This window comes from Sus scrofa, chromosome 9 (genome assembly GCF_054392235.1).
Source record: "Sus scrofa isolate SSC_HxYL_T2T_F1_AM1 chromosome 9, Sscrofa_HxYL_maternal_Yorkshire_Landrace_v2.0, whole genome shotgun sequence".
Lineage (NCBI taxonomy): Eukaryota > Metazoa > Chordata > Mammalia > Artiodactyla > Suidae > Sus > Sus scrofa.
Window position 1 is genome coordinate 7,520,633 of NC_139391.1, and position 21,055 is coordinate 7,541,687.

Consider the following 21,055-nt stretch of genomic DNA (forward strand, 5'->3'; position numbering starts at 1 on the left):
TGTGGTGGGATGTTGCTGCAACAGCAACAAAAAACCCAATATGAGTGGCATCTGCTAAGCGGTAGTATAGCAAGCAGTGGGGAAACAGATGTGCAGATTGGGAAGGTGGTATTACTTGGTATACTATGGCGAAACATCAGGTGATACTGTTGCCTGAGATAACATGGACAGCAGACCAGGGTTATAAATTGTTTAGTTTTAGGGCAGAGTTTCTAATCTCGGCATTTTGACTTATATGTAAAGCACTTACTATAAGACTTGGCACTTAGCTCAATAAATGGTAGTAGCTACTGTTGTTATTATGGCTGTATTACACATTCAAAAATTTGGGGATTGTCATGTGTGTATGTAAGACTGGGTCACTTTGTTGTACAGCAGAAATTATCGCAACCTTGTAAATTAACTATACTTCAATAAAACTTAAAAAAATTTGGGACTGTGCAATCTCTCACCATATTCACATATAGCATCTACCTCTGCTTTGCTAGAATACCTAACAATCACCTTCTCGCACTAATATCAGATAAATCTTCATCCATGCTTTTCTCCATTGCATGTATTTTTAACAAATCTAAAATTTGGCCTGGTATGATATAGGGATAAAATTTTTTCTTTTTCTAGAAAGCCTTAACATCACTATCTTTATAACCTTTAGTTTTCCACTGATCTAAAGTCTACCTTTTCAGAGTTTGTTAATGATTTCTTAATCTCTAACTGAGATCAATCATGCTTACTGGGAAAATGAGGCTAGAGTTCAGTAAAGCAAATAAAGTTCTTTTGCCATAAAGTTTAGGGAAAATTCTAAACAACAAGAATATTATAAAAAATATATTCTTCTTTTTTTTTTTTTTTCTGTCTTTTTGCCTTTTCTTGGGCCGCTCCTGCAGCATATGGAAGTTCCCAGGCTAGGGGTCCAATTGGAGCTGTAGCTGCCAGCCTATACCAGAGCCACAGCAACAGGATCTGAGCCGCGTCTGCAAACTACACCACAGCTCACGGCAACGCCGGATAGGTAACCCTCTGAGCAAGGGCAGGGATCGAACCCGCAACCTCATGGTTCCTAGTTGGATTCGTTAACCACTGCGCCACGATGGGAACTCCAAGAAATATATTCTTTCTTTTACTTAAAAGATAACTTTCTGAACAATACACTGTTGGTACTCTCAACAGACATACTTTAAAGCATTTTTACTTTTGGCAAGAACCAAAAAAAAAAAAAAAAAAAAAAAACCAAAAAACCCTAAATATAGTATGTCTGTGCATCTTACCAATGAAGACAAAGTTAGGGAGGAAGAGTGCCTGTGAGTTTAATGCTTGGAAATTCCCTACATACTTTCGTTTATATTGGTTTTGCTTGACCACTCAAGTAAAGAAACTCTCTTCTCTATTTTAATGCCAGAGACATATGTAAGGTTTTAAGGGAAAACACTAATATTAGCCTTTAGCATGTTTAGCACAAAAACAAATATTGCATGTATTTTTTTCATTTACTTGTAATCACCAACTTTACTTATTTTGTAAGAAAACCTCGTGAGATACATAAGAGTTTACTACTATAGCTAAAACAGGTTATGTTGGTTAGTGGAGGCTCACAGAAGGTGGAAAGAGAAAGGCATGCTTAGAGAACATCTACGAAGTGGCAATCACTTCCACACATTTACAACTCACGAAAAGGATACTGTCAGTCCTGTTTTCATAGAGAAGAAAACAGGATCTCGCAGGTTAAGAGATGTAAGGCAAAGAAAGCCTCCTCCTAGAGGAAGGCTTCATGATAGAAGTATCTGCTTTTTCTTAATGTCAATGGTTTACTCTCAATATTGTACAGCAAGTATGCTTCAATACCCACCCCCTACAAAAAAAATGTTCACCCTCTCCAGAGCCTCAGGCTACCCACAAGCAAAAAGAACTACTCTTCTTCTGGCTCAAGATACTTCAAATTTCAAAAAAATTGTTCCTGGAGGTAGAAAGAATAAAAAGAACTTATGAGATTACTGTATTCCAATAGAAAATAAAATTGGAGTTCCTGTCGTGGCGCAGTGGTTAACGAATCCGACTAGGAACCATGAGGCTGCGCGTTCGATCCCTGGCCTTGCTCAGTGGGTTAAGGATCTGGCGTTGCCTTGAGCTGTGATGTAGGTTGCAGACGCGGCTTGGATCCCGCGTTGCTGTGGCTCTGGCGTAGGCCGGTGGCTACAGCTCCGATTGGACCCCTAGCCTGGGAACCTCCATATGCCGCAGGAGTGGCCCTAGAAAAGGCAAAAAGACAAAAACAAACAAACAAACAAAACAAAAATAAAATAAAATAAATATGGTATTAAATACTAAGAAAAATAAAATACGCCAGAAAAAAAATGAGATGCCTGACAGTCTTGGATCAGACAGAATGGTTTCACCTCAGGCAGAAGGACATGCTTTGAGAAACGGTCTTGAGAAGGTCTGCCGAGCATCAGAAATGAAGGTAACAAGTTAAAGTCCAGACCTTAGACTCTTATAACTGGTGACGAGCCCACCTCTTACCAGTTCCATTAAATCTCTAATTCTGTTTTCTAAATGATTTACATTTTGAAAGCGAACTGCCTCTCTTAGGGCCGGGTCATTTGAGGTTTATCAGCTTATTTGAATATAATTCTCCCTGTAAAACAAGTAAAACATCTATCTAATTTAGAGCTATATAAAACAGATATCACTAATATGTCACCCAAATCATTTTTGCCCCAAATAATTTATTAAATATAAATACACAATAAATCATTCAACAAATATTTATCAAGAGTCTACTACTTGTCAAATACCATATAATACCAATTATATCTGGAATCTAATACAGGGCACAAGTGAGCCTGTCTACAGAAAAGGAACAAACTCATGGGTATGGAGAACAGACTTGTGGTTGCCAAGGGGGATGGAGAGGGAGAGGGAGGCACTGGGAGTTTGGGGTGAGTAGACGCAAACTATTGCCTCTGGAGTGGATCAGCAACAAGATCCTGCTGCACAGCACAGGGAACTCTATCTCGTCACCTGTGATGGAACATGGTGGAGGATAATGTGAGAAAAAGAATGTGTGTGTGTATATATATGTATATATATGTATAAAACTGGGTCACTGTACTGTATAGCAGAAATTGACAGAAAAAATGTAAATCAACTATAAATAACTCTGGCCCTAAAAAGGAAAAACAAACAAACAAAAAAGAAGTGCCTGGGGAGAGTGAGGAGAGGGAAGGTTTTATGCAGAGAGAACATGTGCGAATACTCTCACATAAGAAAGTCTGGTACTAGTGAGGAAATGAAAAAGAGTCACTTTTTTTTGGGGGGGGGGGTCATGGAATATGAAAGTTCCCAGACTAGGGGTCGAACCTGAGCTGTAGCTACCAGCCTACACCACAGCCACAGCAACACCAGATACAAGCTGTGTCTGTGATCTACATCGCAACTCACAGCAACACGGGATCCTTAACCCACTGAGCAAGGCTAGGGATCGAACCTGCATCCTCACGGACACTTGTCGGGTTTGCTACCACTGAGCTACCATGGGAACTCCAAAGAGTGTCACCGAGTGAAGTGGAAAGAGTGAAGTGGGGAGAGATATCAAATGAGGATAAAGAGACAGAGTCAAAACGTGAAATAACCCAAATGTCCATCAGCCGATGAATGGATAAACAAGATGTAGCATATCTATGTAATGGAGTATTGTTCAGCCACAGAAAGAATGAAACGTTGACATACGCTACAAAACACGTTCGAACCTTCAAAACACTATACTAAGTGAGAGAAGCCGGACCCAAGTGGCCACCTATTGCATGATTTCCATTTCTACGAAATATCCAGAACAAGCAAATCCACAGAAACAGAAAGCAGATCAGTCATTGCCAGGAGCTGGTGGACAGGGAAACTAGGCAGTGACTGCTAATGGGGTACAGGGCTTTTTCTTATGGTGAGGAAAATTTTCTAGAATTAGATAGTGGAGTGGTGGCTGTAAATCCTTGTGAATATACTAAATTCCACTGAACTGTACACTTTATTTATTTTTTTCTTTTCTGGCCACAACTGCAGCATAGAGAAGTTCCTGGGCCAGAGACTGAATCTGAACCACAGCTGCAACCTATACCGAAGCCACAGTGATGCCAGATCCTTGACTCACTGTCCCAGACCAGGGGTCAAACCCACGTCACTGCAGAGTCAATGCTAGATCCTTAACCCGCTGTGCCACAGTGGGAACTCTGAATTGCATACTTTAAAATGGTCAATTTTATGGTATGTACATTATACCTGAATTTCAAAAAATGAAGTTGGCACAAGAACAGAGCACACAGGGCCTTCTAAATTACCTTGACTTTTCTCCTATTCCCTCTGGAGGAATAAGAAACCACTAAAGTTTCTAGGTAGGGTGTGTGGCAGATACCCACAAATTACTTCTTGAACAAATAAAAACACTTGACATGTAACACAATACCCTTTGTAACACGGAGAATTCTCTGTCTTTTGATTGAAACTGTTACCTATAATTCTGCTTCCTAGAAGACACCTTCGGGTGAACCTGAAGCTTTTGTTCAGAAAGAGTTACTCTTCTCCAGGGGGTCATCTTCTCAGATATACTGAGAAGATAAATATACCAAATATACTGAGACAATAAATTTCAATTTCCTAAATAAGGCTCTATTCAGATCCAAAATGACACTGCTTAGGAGTTCCCATTGTGGCGCAGCAGAAACGAATCTGACTAGGAACCATGAGGTCGCCGGTTTGATCTCTGGCCACGCTCAGCCGGTTATGGATCCGGTGTTGCTGTGAGCTGTGGTGTAGGTCACAGGCGAGACTCGGATCTGGCACTGCTGTGGTGTAGACTGGCAGCAACAGCTCTGATTAGACTCCTAGCCTGGGAACCTCCATAGGCTGTGGGTGTGGCCCTAAAAAGACGAAAGACCAAAAAAAAAAAAAAAAAAAAAAAAAATCCAAAATGATGGTGTTGAGCTGGAATTCCACAAAGTTCCAAGCCTTGCTCCTGTTCTTGGCGGTTGTAAAGGCCATGAACTACTCCATGAACAGAAGGCCTGCCTGGAGAAGTCAAGATGCTTCTGACCAATCACCTTCACTCCAGCGGTCCAGCTGTTTCCTACGTGCTGGAGATTCATTCTCCGACCAATGCTTCTCCTTGGTGTTTTACTGGTTTTATAACAGTCATGTTAAAATATATTGCTACAAATTGATAAATAAAACAAAACAAAAACCAAGAACAGCTAGTGTTCCCTTCAAATATTGATGGGTAATAATGCTAAGGCCTCATCCAAGGATTCATCTTATATGAAAAACATCATTTTTATCACATACACAGGTATGCATCGATACAGATAGAGATATACACACACTCTACCTTTTATCAGCTTCCTTTAAGACCATTTCCAAATAGTACACCCGGAATATCATTTAGCCTCACTCTCACTTGTTCAAGCTAATACCGGAACGCTCCGGTGCAGAATATTAAATTCAACAGTGATGGTCTACTTATCCCCTTTGCAACCTGAGGAGAGAAATACGCTGCAGCCTCGTGATTATTATCTTCATCTACAGACTTACTCCTTCTTGGATCATGTTAGAATCATTTCATTTATTTGGCTTTGAGTTATCTGTCTCTGGAATACACTCATATTAATGAATTATGCAGAAAAGGAGACTGGCATTTAGGTTTTATCACCTAAATGCTGAGTAGTATTCCATTGTATACTGGTCAATTAACTTTGAAAAATGTGTCTGAGAGAGAGAGAGAAAAAAAAAAAAAACAAAAACAGGAAGAGAGACAGAAAGAAAGAGAAAAATACTAGTCTTTTCTTTAAAAATTTTAAGGATAGAGTATTTAATCACTTTTTAAAAAAAATTTCTTCCTCTGTGCTTTGTACAAGTCAGAAATTCAGGAAAAATTCTCTTCCTTTTAAAGAAACCATAGAATACAAAAAGCATCACTGAATAAAAAACACTAAAAGATTTTTTTTAAAAACCTGAATCTTAGAATCAAGGAAATATGGAATGTGTCAACTGATTAATTTAAGAAAATAAAATGACCCGACATATATTTAAATCAGATATTATAAGGTCATGTCTGAAAATGGATTTCAGTAAACTCCACCACATGCTATTTGTGATAAAGAAATAACAATTTTTAGGTTAAAACACTTTCCTGAATGGAACTTAAAAACCTACACATTGGCCACATTAGGTAAAACATCACCATATGCACACAGGTGAGGCCTGACCTGCATCACAGGAATAGGTACTATGCTCAAAAAAACTGCTCAAAATAGTCTGTGGCCAGGGACTATTTTAAACCCTTTATTGGTCATATCATTTGCAAATATTTTCTCCTATTCAGTAGGCTGTTTTTTCATTTTGTCCCTGGTTTCCTTTGCTGTGCAAAAAAGCTTTCAAGTTTGATTAGGTGCCATCTTATTCATTTATATGTAACGATTGTTTTTTCCTTTATAGCTGGTTTACAGTGATCTGTCAATTTTCTACTGTAAAGCATGGTGACCCAGTTACACATACATGTATACATTCTTTTTTCTCACATTATCATGTTCCATCGTAAGTGACTAGACATAGTTCCCTGTGCTACACAGCAGAATCTCATTGCTAATCCATTCCAAAAGCAAGAGTCTGCATCTATTAACCCCAAGCTCCCAGTCCATCCCACTGCTCCCCGCTCTCCCTTGGCAACCACAAGTCTATTCTCCAAGTCCATGATTTTCTTTTCTGTGGGAAGGTACTTTTGTGCCATATATTAGATTCCAGTTATAAGTGGTATCATATGGTATTTGTCTTTCTCTTTCTGACTTACTGTATCACTCAGTTTGAGAGTCTCTAGTTCCATCCATGTTGCTGCAAATGGCATTATTTTTTACTTTTTTTAGGGCTGAGTAGTATTCCATTGTATAAATATACCACATCTTCCTAATCCAATCATCTGCAGATGGACATTTGGGTTGTTTCCATGTCTTGGCTATTGTGAAAAGTGCTGCAATGAACATGCGGGTGCATGTGTCTTTCTCAAGGAAAGTTTGTCTGGATATATGCCAAGAGTGTTTTATCTTGATTTTGTTTCTTTCCCTTAGGAGATAGATCCAAAAAAAAAATCACTAGAATTTATGTTAAAGAGGACTTTGCCAATGCTCTCTTCTCGGAGTTTCATGGTTTCAGGTCTTACATTTAGGTTTTTAATCTACATTGAGTATAGGGTGTGAGAAAATGTTCTAATTTCATTCTTTTACATGCAGCTACCAGGTTTTCCCAATACCATTTATTGAAGAGATTATCTTTTATCCATTGTATATTCTTACCTCCTTTGTTGTAGATTAATCAACCATAGGTGCATAGGTTTATTTCTGGGCTCTCTGTTCTGTTCCATTGATCTGTGTCTGTTTTTGTACCAGTGCCATGCTGTTTTGATTACTAGAGCTTTACAGAATAGTATGAAGTGAGGGTGTGTGATATTTCCAGCTTTGTTCTTTTTTCTCAAGACTGCTCTGGTCCCTAATTTACTGTTGACTCGCAAGCCCAAGACATCTATTAAGCTCTCAAGCCGGAATGTTCAATTACCTGTCGGTCCTGTCCACTGGCAGGTGTTAGCAGTAGATTGTCATGATCCGATATACATTATTAAAAGATTACTTTGAAAAATTTTAGCTTGAAGATCATTAGGTAAAGCTTAGAATTCTACAAAAAGTCCTGTCTTTGAACAGCTGTTTTCAAATTATATTTCGAGGAACCCTAGTCTTCAGCATAATGCCTCGGAACCAAGGGAAAGAAGTAGAGGGTGACATATGCAGGTATGGAAAACGGGGCCCACAAAAGAGAAAGAGGCTCACAAGCTTTAATTAAACAGCTTCCCTTTTATCTGCTTTATATAAGAGGATTCCATGTAGGAGTTTGTAGCAGGTGTTAAACTGCTAAACTAAAACTCTTTTTAAATCATCGTTTTAGAAGTTCGGTAAAGGAGTTCCCACTATGGCGCAGTGGGTTAACTGCTATGGCTTGGGTTGCTGCAGAGGCATGGGCTCAATCTCTGGCACAGCACAGTGGGTTAAAGGACTTGGAATTGCCATAGCTGCAGCACAGGTCGCAGCTGTGGCTCAGATTCAATCCCTGGCCTGGGAACTTTCGTATGCTACAGGTGTGGTCATTAAAAAAAAAAAAGGAGAGGTTTGGTAAAAATGGGCAAGAAGTATCCTAATTTTCTCTTTTTGTGTCACGGAGAGCCAACCATAATATAAACAATAGAGCAGAGGAAAGGATCTTTCACCTCATATTCCACATGCCCTTTAGGGACTGCTCCCGAGAAAACTACAACCTTCCTGCTTCTGGCTCACTGCCTGCATGAATCATGCCCAGTTCATCTCTGTATCGAACACCATGCCTGTAACCTATTACACTCGAATACTCCCTGAGTTTAACACGACACACAATGTTAAAACTTGTAATAAAAAGTGCTGTAACACCATCTGGCCCTCTTTGGTAAAGCTGCCAATACACACCGCTCCTAGGTATATTCCCTTAAGAAATTCTTGCACAAGTACACCAGGAGACACATTAAAAACAAAGAATGTTGATAGCAGCATTGTTTATAAGAGTGAAACAAAGACAACTAAGATTACAATTTAGAAAATGGAAAAGTAATTTATGACATATAGATAATGAAATACTAAATGGTAAAATGGTGATTAATAAAGTAGTTAAAAATCCATTATTGAGGGAGTTCCCGTTGTGGTGCAGCGGAAATGAATCCAACTAGGAATCATGAGGTTGTGGGTTCGATCCCTGGCCTTGCTCAGTGGGTTGGGGATCCAGTGTTGCCGTGAGCTGTGGTGTAGGTCACAGACACAGCTCGGATCTGTTGTTGCTGTGAGCTGTGGTGGAGGCCAGCAGCTACAGCTCTGATTGGACCCCTAGCCTGGGAACCTCCATATGCCCTGGTGTGGCCCTAAAAAGACAAAAAACAAAAAAACCCCAAAAAAGCTGTATAATGGAATTACTTTGCTGACACCAGAAACTGACACAACATTGTGAATTAATTATACTTCAATAAAAATTTTTTAAAAAAGAAAAAGGGTCCTAGTATTAAGCTTTTCAAAACGTCTTTCATTAGATAAAAATTTGTCCCCTTTTCTACCATGATGCACTGTATTTCATCCTTCCTCATCCTAACCACTAGGAAAAATTCACAAGCTTTAAAAAGTCAGTTTATATATTACACAAGAATATGCTACAAAAAAGGAACATTTGAGGAACAAACTACCTTACTCTCCAACAGTCAGCTCAACTGCCTTTTATAGATTTGATGAAATCAGTTAACCAGTTTCCATGGCCTAGCAATAGTTGTGTTGTTTTAGTTCAGAGTTCAAAACAACCTGCCTGATAATATACTTTCACAGAATAATATATTTAGCATCTCCTCTAATCAGCACTGGCATAAGCAATACAAATTATTCCTTGGGGAATGTGTCTAAATATTTTTACTTAGATACTGACATGATCTTACTCTTTAGAATAATTAAAATGGGAGAACTTGCAATTTTCAATTGTTACTTTTATTCTACAAGTCTCAGAATTTATGACATTCACAGTCTGCTACTGCTTATTACACTACATTTTACTATCAAAAAGATTGGAATGGGAGTTCCCACTGTAGCAAAATGGGATCAGTAGCGTCTCTGGAGCACTGGGATGCAGGTTCAATCCCTGGCATGGCACAGTGGGTTAAGGATCCAACACTGCTTCATCTGCGGCACAGGTCGCAACTGTGGCTTGGATCTCATCACCAGCCGGAACTCCACATGCCACAGGGCGCACACCCCCCAAAAAGGGGGGAAAAGCCATACACACACACACACACACACACACAGTTGGAATGGTATTTAGAAAAGAACACAGAATGAAATCTAGGAAAGAACACAGGCTTTGAAGTTAAGAGACCTTGATGTAAGCCCTGAGTTTTATACAACTGAACCTCACTGAGCCTCCACGATCTGACCCGTAAAACAGGGATAATGATAATTACTTTGAAAGATGTTAAGAAAACTAAATGAAATGATGTACTCTAAGGTGCGGAGACTGAGAACGCAGCAACGTTAGACAGCTAAACAGGTGCTGTAGGTCTCTTCTACAGTCTCCTCCTCTTCACCCTCAAAACACAAGATTTATATAAAATAGAATAAGAGGATTTCTTCAATAGGACAATATACGACATGTATACCAAGCTTAAAAATTAACAAAAATGCTTTTCATTATCTCATTTGTTCCTCACAGAAGCCAAAGGAGATAAGATAGTGCAGGTTCAGCCCATGTTTAAGAGAAGAGGAAATAAATGCAATAAGTTGGTGCCATATAAAGAGCTAATGGCACTAGCTCTGACAGCAGCAGCAAGACCTGCCAGAGTTGAATTCAGGTTTTGCCATAATTCCCTTGCTTGTAAAATGGGAATGATTCGATCTAAGAGGATTAAAGTGAGACTGACTTTTTTGTTCATTCATTTATTCTTCAATAAGCATGAATTTACAAACATTTAGCATGTATAAGGAATCATATACTGTACTAGGTTGCAAAGATGAAGTCTCAAGCGATACAGACACACTCATTGCCTCGTGGAATGTACAGTGAAGTGGGAGATAAGCATTTATCACATAATCACACTGATATGGGTAAAACTACAACTGTGTTAAGGGTTTCAAAGATGAGATAAACCATTCTGAGATAAACCATCTGAGACCAGCAGATGGGGCAGAAGATGTAAGGGGGTTAGGAGATCATGGCAGACTTCAGCAAATAACACAACAAAAGAGATCTGAGAAAATGACACAGGGAGCAGAAAGGGAAATTGGACAAGGTCAAAAGGAGAAATATAAGGATACTGACATTAGTTTCCCCTACAAATGATCCACCAGAACACTCTAGAGTGAAGCTCAAAGCTGACAAGTCCTACCCTCAGGCTAAAAGACAAACTATGCAGGGAAAAGAAAACTTTAAAATAAATTCTGTTGTTGAGACCACAAGCATTAAAGAGACAAGACAAAGCACCTGTTATAAGAAAAGAACATCTGAGGAACAAAAGAATATTAAAAGCATGCTGAAAAAATTTTAAACTTAATAGAAGAGTTGAACTATAAAGCTGAAAAAGTCTCCCAGAAAGCAGAGCCTAACAACCAAGGACAATAACAGAAAAAAAAAAAAATCTAAAGGACTAGACTAGGAGTTCCAAAATCTTAATAACAGAAGTTCCAGAAAGAGAAAACAAAAGGGAAGAATTAATCTAAGAATCAAAAGACACACTAAGAATATTTAAGTTTCTAGGAAGAAAAAACACTGGATCAGATACGCAGAATGATCTGGGGGTTCTTAATACCTCCACAGGGAACAACAAGGAGAATTGTCTTCAACATTTGATCAAAAACAGTTTGCAACCTTTTATTCTATACCCAAGTACAAGTACAGGATAATGACATCTTCATAAACACAGTATCTCAAAAAACCTATCTCCTACGCCCACTCCCTCAAGAAAGAATTGGAAGAGTTCCTGTTGTGGCTCAGCGGTAATGAACACGACTAGTATCCACGAAGACGAGGTCCCTGGCCTTGCTCAGGGGGTTAAGGATCTGGAGTTGCCATGAGCTGTGGTGCAAACGCGGCTCAGATCTGGTGTTGCTGTGGCTGTGGCGCAGGTCAGCAGCTGCAGCTCTGATTCGACCCCTAGCCTGGGAACCTCCATATGCCGTAAGGATGCAGTCCTAAAAAGCAAAAAAAAGGACTGGAAGATGTGTTCCACCAAAGAACTGAGTAAACCAAGAAAAAAGATGTGACACAGACAATGGGAGGTCCAACACGGGAGAGAGGGAAAGGTCTCAGAATAAAGGTTTTACATGAGACGCAGAGGGCAATCCATCCAGATTAGAGGAATGCAACACAAAAAACAAACATAATATGGGCTGTCATCACTAACATCCCATCAATTGTTGATCTAAGAATAGATCCCAGTGTTGGGATTTCATTTCATTTATAGGATACCTGTTATTTAAATAATGAACTACAACAGGATAAAGAGGAAAATGAAGGATAATAGGCTTCAAGATTATGCCAGGGTACTATCAAATCATCAAAAAAGAGAAAGCTGTTATTACTATTAATCATGGTCCTGTGGCAGTGATTTCATTGTTCTCATCTGTAATCATTTCTATATATTTCTCTCTTCAACTAGATTGTGCTTTGAGGATAAGAAGTGTGTCCTGCTCATCTTTGCTTCTTCTCAAAGCCTAGCAAAGTAGCTACCACACTATAAGTGACTATCAAATGTGGGAGTAAATCAATGGCCCAAATCTGCTTCCAAGCTACTCATATAATTTTTTTTAAAAAGTCCTAGGCGTTCCCGTCGTGGTGCAGTGGTTAATGAATCCAACTAGGAATCATGAAGTTGCAGGTTCAATCCCTGGCTTTGCTCAGTGGGTTAAGGATCTGGCGTTGCTGCGAGCTGTGGTGTAGGTTGCAGACACGTCTCGGATCCCATGTTGCTGTGGCTCTGGCGTAGGCTGGTGACTACAGCTCCGATTAGACCCCTAGCCTGGGAACCTCCATGTGCCACAGGAGTGGCCCAAGAAATGGCAAAAAAGATAAAAAAGACAAAAAAAAAAAAAAAAAAAAGTTCTAGTTAGGGTATTACAACCTTAAAAAAAATCCAGAAAACAGACCTCACCAAAAGAGGCACTAAAGGCCACTGTCACCTCAATGACAGAAATTTACTACACAGGCAAGAGCATGATTGATGGGAATTTTCCAGTACTGCAGGTTACATAATTAGCACTGGGGAGAAAATGAATTAACACACAAAACATGAAAATTGAAAATACATTTTCTTAAGAAATACTTTTAATACATTTTCTCTATTTTTTTATCATTTCAATACCCTATGTTTCACGAAACGAGTAATCTGAAGCATAAGCTACCCAAGGATGATCAAATACCTAGGTGCATGAGTGTTTCAAAATAAGTTCAAGGACATATAATCTGAGAGCTGGCTAGACCCATTAACCTCCTCTTGTTTCTGGCAAGGGGCAGACTCCCCCCAATAATACTGTACTTTTCCTGGTTTATGAAAGACCACAGGGTTTTAGGTAAGACATCTTTTTTGGCTATGGACTGAGTTTAAAAAACAAAGATTTTACTTTTGTTGCTGCTTAAACAAATATAATGTGTGTTTTAAAGTACTCAAAGGAGAAAATATATAATTAACAATTTTGATTTCATAGCAGACAGTATATGGAGAATTAAAAATGCAAATGTCTGCTCTATTAAAAACCTCTTTAATACATGAGTTGTTTGAGTATATGTGCAATATATGACAGAAATATACATTCCCTAGAGAAACCATGTTACAATGTGAGGCCAAGTCTCCACTTGGTTCTTGTATGTCTGAAGCACCACGTAACGCCGAATAAGATACGAAAACACCTAAACCTCTATGTCCAACATCTTACGGAGAAATGTATGCAGAGTTCTGGTCTGGGATGTCCCAACAATCCCTCGTCTCTCTCACTGCCTGTTTCTAACCAGTAGAAGTCAGACAGGAAAACGCCAGGAAAGGGGGGATTTCAGACAGTAAACAGAAAGGAAATGAAAACTTTTGCAATAAGTTACTTCTTAGTTTAGTTTTACTCTTTCTCTCTAGTCTTCCTTCAAGGTCCCAGCAGGTGACCTGTCTCTACTTTCCAGGGAAGAACTTGTAGTTTCTAGACAGAGCTGATCTCTTTCCCGATTCACTGCAGGAAAGACAGAGTGCGCACTCCTGCTGCGTCCCCACTCTCATCACCTCTGACTCATAAAGCAGCCGGTTTGGTGAAAGCAGTGTATGTGACAGTCGGTAAGAATGATGCCGGGGCAGTGGCGGGGGGGGGGGGTGAAGATAAAGAAGAGAGAAACATCCATCAAATGTCTGGGTCCTTGAGACGATGGGAAAGAAGGCGATACGACTGGAAGCAGAACCTGTCCACCAGCAGGGAGGGCGAACCCGGCAGCGGGTGAGACCATTTTCTTCTCCTCTACCCTTTGTCCTTTACTTGGGTGAACACTAAAGATACACAGAGAGGTACCAACCGGGACAGACCAAGACAGTACGCAGGCACATGAGAAACTAATCCATCCTACATCTCAGAGTGACATCCAGGGTAGAGACATTGTCATGTAGCTACTAGTTATGTTTTCTCCTGTTTTACCCACAGGCAGAATCATGAAATGTACAAGTTTACCAATCCATTAAGGATGAAATGATAAAAATTTTTAAATATAAGCTTTTAAAAATAATCCTATATTAACAACCACTATGCAGTAAATACCTGCCACTGACTAGGGAATAATTAATTTTTTTTACTACAATTTGCCACCCCCCCCCCCAATCCATGGCATATGGAAGTTCCTGGGCTGGGGATCGAATCCAAGTTGCAGCTGCGACCGACACCACAGCTGCAGCAACACCAGATCCTTAAGCCACTGTCACAGTGGGAACTCCTGATTTAAGAGAGTTTTAAACATTTTCTTATCCTAAAATTAATTCAGAATTACCCGGAACAGAGGATACCTAAACAAGAGCAAGTATATTCCAACAAAATGCAAAGTAGCCTAGCTTCTGTTCTACAGACTCAATCCCATACATGCAACAGTCAACTCATCTGTTGTTCTGTTCTTTGACGATACAAAATTACCGCAGATGTCGATGCTGTATTACCTTCATAATGTTAACTAAGTCTGTCTGATAGTAGCGATCCTGGTGTGCATTTGCTGCTGCCAGTGTAAGAAGATAATCATTCCTCGCGTGGGTAGCTTTGGAATTACACTCAGATCGCCGGGCTTTTAACTAAAACATAGTAAAAGAGAAAAAGTCAGTGCAAAATGATACTGCACTGAAAAACATGAGGATGCTACTCTCAGCTGGCTCCCCAAACACAGTAAAGACGACCATGTGGAGAAAACATGAACATAACAATTCGTCGATATTAATGAAGAATTAAATAAACAGTGATGAAACGTTCATGTGGTAAGAGTGTTTTCAACTGTTATCTACACGACATATTTCCAAAGTTTTTGAGAGAGCTTCGAAACATTTTGTTCATTTTATTCTGATGGGAAAATAAAGGTTCTCAAATTAAGTCAAGTCCCTTATCTTCAAAGACCTGGGTAAATCTGCTGCAGTTAGAAAATATTAAAAAAAACAAAAACAAACAACTCCCCTCCTGTGCCAAGAGAAATGCATGCTGGTTGGGAGTCTGTCAGTCAAAGGTGGGTCGCTAAGCTTATTCATCAGGTATTCTCCAGCTGAGGCTCCCACAGGAAAAGCTCCCTTACATCTGGCTCAGAACATTTGCTCAGAGGTATAAACCTGAGTAAAACAGATTCTGCAGAGCTTTCTAAAGTCTCCTGGACTACGTTTGAAAGAGAAGAGGCTTCCTCAGCAGGCTAGGTACAGAAACCTATCTCTAAAGCAATCTGGAGAAGCAGGCGGTACCCAACATGCTGACATCTGGGGGAAAAACCCTCATGAACTGGGGAAAAAAGTTCTCCCCTAATGACTTTAAAATGCTCCTCTAAATGGAAAACGCTCTCTAGATGGAAATAACTGAACTGCACCCACAAAAGACCCAATTCTTTTAGTAGCTAAGGTTTCTTGATTATGACAGATAGTTTTCAAAAACTCACCTTTACACTTGCCTTCTGTAAACTGATTCTTGATTGAAAAAGACTAAGTTTAGATCTATAATAAAAATACAAAAGTGTGTTTAATAGAATCATCAAATCACATCATAATAAAATGATTAAATATCATAATTACTGAATTTTTTAAAAAGCAACCTTTTCCTGTGACATGATTCTGATTAAATAAACAGAAAACTAAGAGTAATGACTATTTTCCTTTATTTTATTACAGGGAGAATATTATAGTGAAACAGAAAATAATGGGATTAATTTTTTAAAATATCCTGAATGATGGAGTTCCCGTTGTGCCTCAGTGATTAACGAATCTGACTAGGAATCATGAGATTGCGGGTTCGATTCCTGGCCTTGCTCAGTGGGTTAAGGATCCAGCCTTGCTATAAGCCGTGGTGTGGGTTGCAGACGCGGCTCGGATCCCTCATTGCTGTGGCTCTGGTGTAGCCTGGTAGCTACAGCTCCAATTGGATCCCTAGCCTGGGAACCTCCCTCCATATGCCGCAGGAATGGCCCTAGAAAAGGCAAAAAGACAAAAAGACAAAAAAATAAAATAAAATATCCTGAATGAAAAAAAAAAATGCTAATTTGACAAATCCAGTATGCTAGTATCTCCTAATAAACCAGAGTCATTCAACAATAGATTATTCCTACTATCATACAATTACACACTAATTCCTACAAGGCAGCGTAAAGAAGCCCATTAATAACCAAGCTATTGAGGCAAAGACAGCAGGCTTTCAGGCCCAGATGCAATAGGCTGTAACAATGCAAGGAATGTAATTCACAGTATAATGTTGACTAGGCTCTACAAAGGCCTTAATTCCAATATTTTTACCATTAAAAGTTCTTCTTGTAAGTGTTTCGGTGCCTTCCTGTGTGCGCCCTCCACTCTCAACACAGTATTCTGAACATAGTGTAAAGCTCTTGGACCCCGCCCTTTATGATTTTGTTCTATTTAACCTTCTCTCACTCTGCTGTCCTTATTTCCCTCAATCCCTCTCAACTTGCAAGGAGAAACATAATCTATCAAACGGGATTAAAAATATGTTGGTTTTGGAGTTCCCGTCGTGGCGCAGTGGTTAACGAATCCGACTAGGAATCATAAGGTTGAAGTTCAATCCCTGGCTTTGCTCAGTGGGTTAAGGATCTGTCGTTGCCCTGAGCTATGGTGTAGGTTGCAGATGCGGCTCAGATCCTGCGTTGCTGTGGCTCTGGCGTAGGCTGGTAGCTACAGCTCCAATTGGACCCCTAGCCTGGGAACCTCCATATGCCTTGGGAGCGGCCCAAGAAATGGCAAAAAGACAAAAAAAAAAAAAAAAAAAAAAAAGAAAACCCAAAAATGTTGGTTTTGCCCGAACAACTAGAGATAACCATAAGGAGAAAGTCAACAGACAAAAGCTAAGGAACAACCAGCACTTTCATGACCAGAGATTTCTGAAGCTGCAGTGTTTGTCTTGACTGCAGCGTCATGGTGATTGCCATGGAAGAAGTCAATGCTGGAAGCTAGGCAATAATAAGAAGTAAATTTGCAGACCATTTGGGATTGGAAGACAGAGCAAGCCAGTCTCTGAAGAACAAATGTGAGGAGGATAGAAAAAGCAGTAGCCTCTGATCTTTCTAGCAAGAGAGAAACTTTCAAGGATGTATAAATATGCATTTTGGTCATTATCTAAATAGTCTGAATTGCACCTCAATTTTCCATTATAAGCTTTTGTTTCTGGATTCTGCTTCATTTGCTAGTCCTCATATAAACATTATGTAGTAATAAAGAAAATACCAGTAATAGATAAAATAATAAAGGTCCTGTCTTCAAAGATTATGAGCTAGAACAAATAAAACATACAGTGAACTATACATACTGAATATACTCCTTTTCCTCACCTACTTTCCCAATGTTACTGGTCCTTAGGGTTCCAAACTCAACTTCTCATCTCATTATATATATAATTTCACCTCTTTAACTGTCATCTGTTAGGCAACTGCCTCCCCCACCCCCCACCCCCAAAGCAAGATGTTCAGGACTCTGATCTGAGAGTCAGATACGTAACTCCCTACCAAATATAGTCACCACGAGGTCCCACAGCTTTTTCAGAACCTACATAGCCTTCCCTTCAAACTGTTTCCTTCCTTCTCTGCTCTCTCCCAGTGCACACATCTCCCTCCCCGTCAAATCATCTATCAAAACTGTAAGTCCAATTTCCCTTTCCCTTTCCTCATCTTCTCATCTCTACTCAGAAAAACCATTCTTCAAAACTGTGTCCAAACACCACTTCTTCTACTGGTTTCCTTTTTCATTAGACAAAACCTAATTTATTTTCTATGCTCATATAACTGTTTTCATGTAGCTACTAAAATAAATTATTAGGGGAGTTACTGTAGGCACCTAATTTCTGTGCGCCTACTGTGAATAAACAAATCTTAAACTTCCCTTAGAACACATCTGTTTTTAATTCTAGGCTTTAAACTTCTTGAGGGCAAAACTTATCCTACTCACCTCTCTTTCCATAGTGCCTAATATAGATAATCAATAAACAGTGAACGAATGAAGATAAAGAGGTATTTCTTACTCCGCTGTAGAATTAATTTTCCAGAAAAGTTACACATAGAACTGAAATGTCTAATTTGCTGTATCCTCTTTGAATTTGGGCCATATTAGAAGACAGTTTCTTGAGATGAGCCATCTATGAATTAGTTCCTGTCAGGTCCACATTTTTCAGAAACAGCCCTACAACTGTCCTCATTTTCACCCTGTGGGCCTGGCTATAGTAGGTATTTACATATGCCTTATAAATCTGTCAATTCTTTGTTCTAGAATCCCTGACAGTTTTAAAAACAAGTTCCTAAAACCCACCGTGACAGGATATTTCTAATGGCAAGCACCTAATCTAAAAACTTCAGGACTTACTGGGAAGATGGGTTACTGATTCTATCAAAGTACAGAAAGGATTTGTATGCTTATAAAAACAAAATAATAAAGACAATAAGCTAAGTTAGGGAAATATTAAATGTTTTCCAGTAACATTAAGTACTTTATGAGTATTCAATTACTATCCTTTGGTACCAAATAAATTTTCCAGGAGCTCCTAAAATTTCACAAGATGCTTAGGAGATTGCTTAATTTCCTGCAGATATATATATATATATAACATATATATACGTTAGAAAGAAACCCTTAACTCCTTCCTAATCTACACCAGTCTCATACCCTTTCTGGTTTCATGATTAGGAGCTCAAGCTCCTGCATTTTCCATCAGTGAGCTCAATGAACGGAATCTCGCTTTTCCTCACAGACATGTGCAGAGTCCCTTCTATAACACAAGTTTGTTTTTTCTTGAAAAATTTTAATCCTTCCTTAAGTTGTCACTGCAAAAATCTCTATTTCTAGCTTTATATTTGTTATGAACTTCTAGTTCCTTCTTTTCCTAATTATTCTCAAAATAAAGGACTTGTAATTCACATATATTGAAAGCAAAATTCATACACAGTTGCCAAAGCATCCACTGGAAAACGCATATATGTTAAGATTTCACATAAGAGAAATTCTTGGTTTCTATACTGAGGTCAGTGCTCTTATTCACTTGATGTGTCTATGGTCCTTCGAGGGCATACTGAGAATCAAGGATTTTCAACTATAAATGATTTAGTTTAGCATAAGAAAAACGAGGCTCTAAAACCTTGATATTCAGACACCACAGCAACTTTAGACTTCTGCTACGCTTCCAATACAAGGTTCTTTTTTTTTTCTTTTTTCCTTTTCAAAATTCAATTTAATGTGAAAACTTAGTGATCAAATATTTCCGTTTTGCTTATATTAAATAAAAATCAACAATATAAAAGAAAAATTTGAGCTAAAGTATGTAATACTTATAGGTCAGATGAAACCAATATAACCTAAGAATGAATCTATGCCTTATATTAACAGAAAACAAAGTATTGGCAAACACAACATTTATTTGCATAATCATTTTTTCAGATATGCTAAAACACATACTTTGCCTCGATGTCAGCTTTCTCTCGTACTGCATGAGCCATCTGTTCGGTCTCAAAGTACTTCTTTTTGCCTTTAGCTAAATCTTTCACTGTCTCTTGTAATTCAGTCTGGATCTTTGTCAACTGGTCCACACACTGAAAAATACAAAGAGCAATTATTATGATTTTTGTCTTCGGGCTCACAGAAAATGAGCGTGTCCTAAGGTCTATGCCCTCGGGATGGAAACCCAGGAGAAGAATCAGCACTTTTAGTATCCTTCAAATTGTACATTAAAATCCAGTGAACAGCTGGTACTCCTACCGCAAGTAGTGAATGGAATAGTGCCACAGTTTGCTGAAACAACTTTGCTTCGAGAAATAACCTCTGAGTGCTGCTGACTGACATTAAGATAAGGCATAGGAACAACCGTGCAAATGCTCGTACTGCAGGAGGTATCACAGCAATAAAGAAAAAAGATTACACCAATTCTGCACTTCTTGAGAATCGTAATAAAGTCTCTCTCTATATGTTTGGGGAACTGACGGTACAATGGCTCTCTAGGAAAGGAGGAGTGAAATCTGAGAAGACCAACATGGTAAGCCCAAGATGAAGGAGAGAAGCAATAAACCTGGGTACCACATAACAATTATTACTCAAAACCATCCCCAACTCAACTCTCTGGAGACACATACGGATTCTAGGAGAGGGGACAGACCCAATAACTCAAAGAAAAATTTAATCAATAAATCTTTATAACACACTGAGGCCAAAGTAACACTGCTTTGGGACCCTTCTGGATATCCAAAGAGGAATTCGCTCCCCTGGTCTGAAACAAACCACTGAGAAGTTTCAGCACCGTGAGGCCAATTCAGGGCGACCCCCAATGAAAAACTTCCGAGCCTGGAACAGCACTGTTCGTGCTCCGTGGAACTGACAAAACTCAGCCAAGCAGGAGGAGACACTGTGAAGGACTCCTGAGCCAGACAAGCATGTAGAGTAGAACAGGGACATCAGAAGAGCAAAGGAAAAAACAAACTCAGACATGTGACAGAGAGGCTAGAGGGTCTCTGAAATTGTTACGTGTTAAGACAGGGACTTCCTTACAGGAAGTGACATCTGGAAGGGTCCCATGAGTGCATTTATTGAGTACTTGAGTAAGTGTCAGCCTGTGACTAAGGCTAAAACAAAGCAAACAGAAAAGCACCTCTTTCTCTCCTTCACGAAAACTGGACCTTTAACTTTCCAGGTCTGTGTTTCAACAGAAACCGGATGAAGACACAATGTCAACTGGGTTACTGAGCAATACTACTTACAAATACGAATTTACCTGATAGATAAATTGCGTCAACTTAG

At 39.2% G+C, this 21,055-nt stretch overlaps 1 protein-coding gene across 9 annotated transcripts in view; it reads right to left on the reverse strand.

The window, feature by feature from the left end:
• FCHSD2 (FCH and double SH3 domains 2) overlaps positions 1–21,055 on the reverse strand; it is a 240,726-nt gene that overhangs the window by 94,151 nt on the left and 125,520 nt on the right. For all 9 annotated transcript variants that reach the window (XR_014814577.1, XR_014814576.1, XR_014814579.1 and 6 more), the window contains exons 6-8: positions 19,724–19,857; positions 15,721–15,775; positions 14,753–14,881 (exon numbers count right to left, since the gene is read on the reverse strand). Coding sequence is in view for 6 of the 9 variants with exons in the window: in XM_084975178.1 (XP_084831304.1) it covers positions 14,753–14,881; positions 15,721–15,775; positions 19,724–19,857 (318 nt within the window). In the remaining 3 variants the exon portion in view is untranslated. The remainder of the gene's footprint in view (positions 1–14,752; positions 14,882–15,720; positions 15,776–19,723; positions 19,858–21,055) is intronic.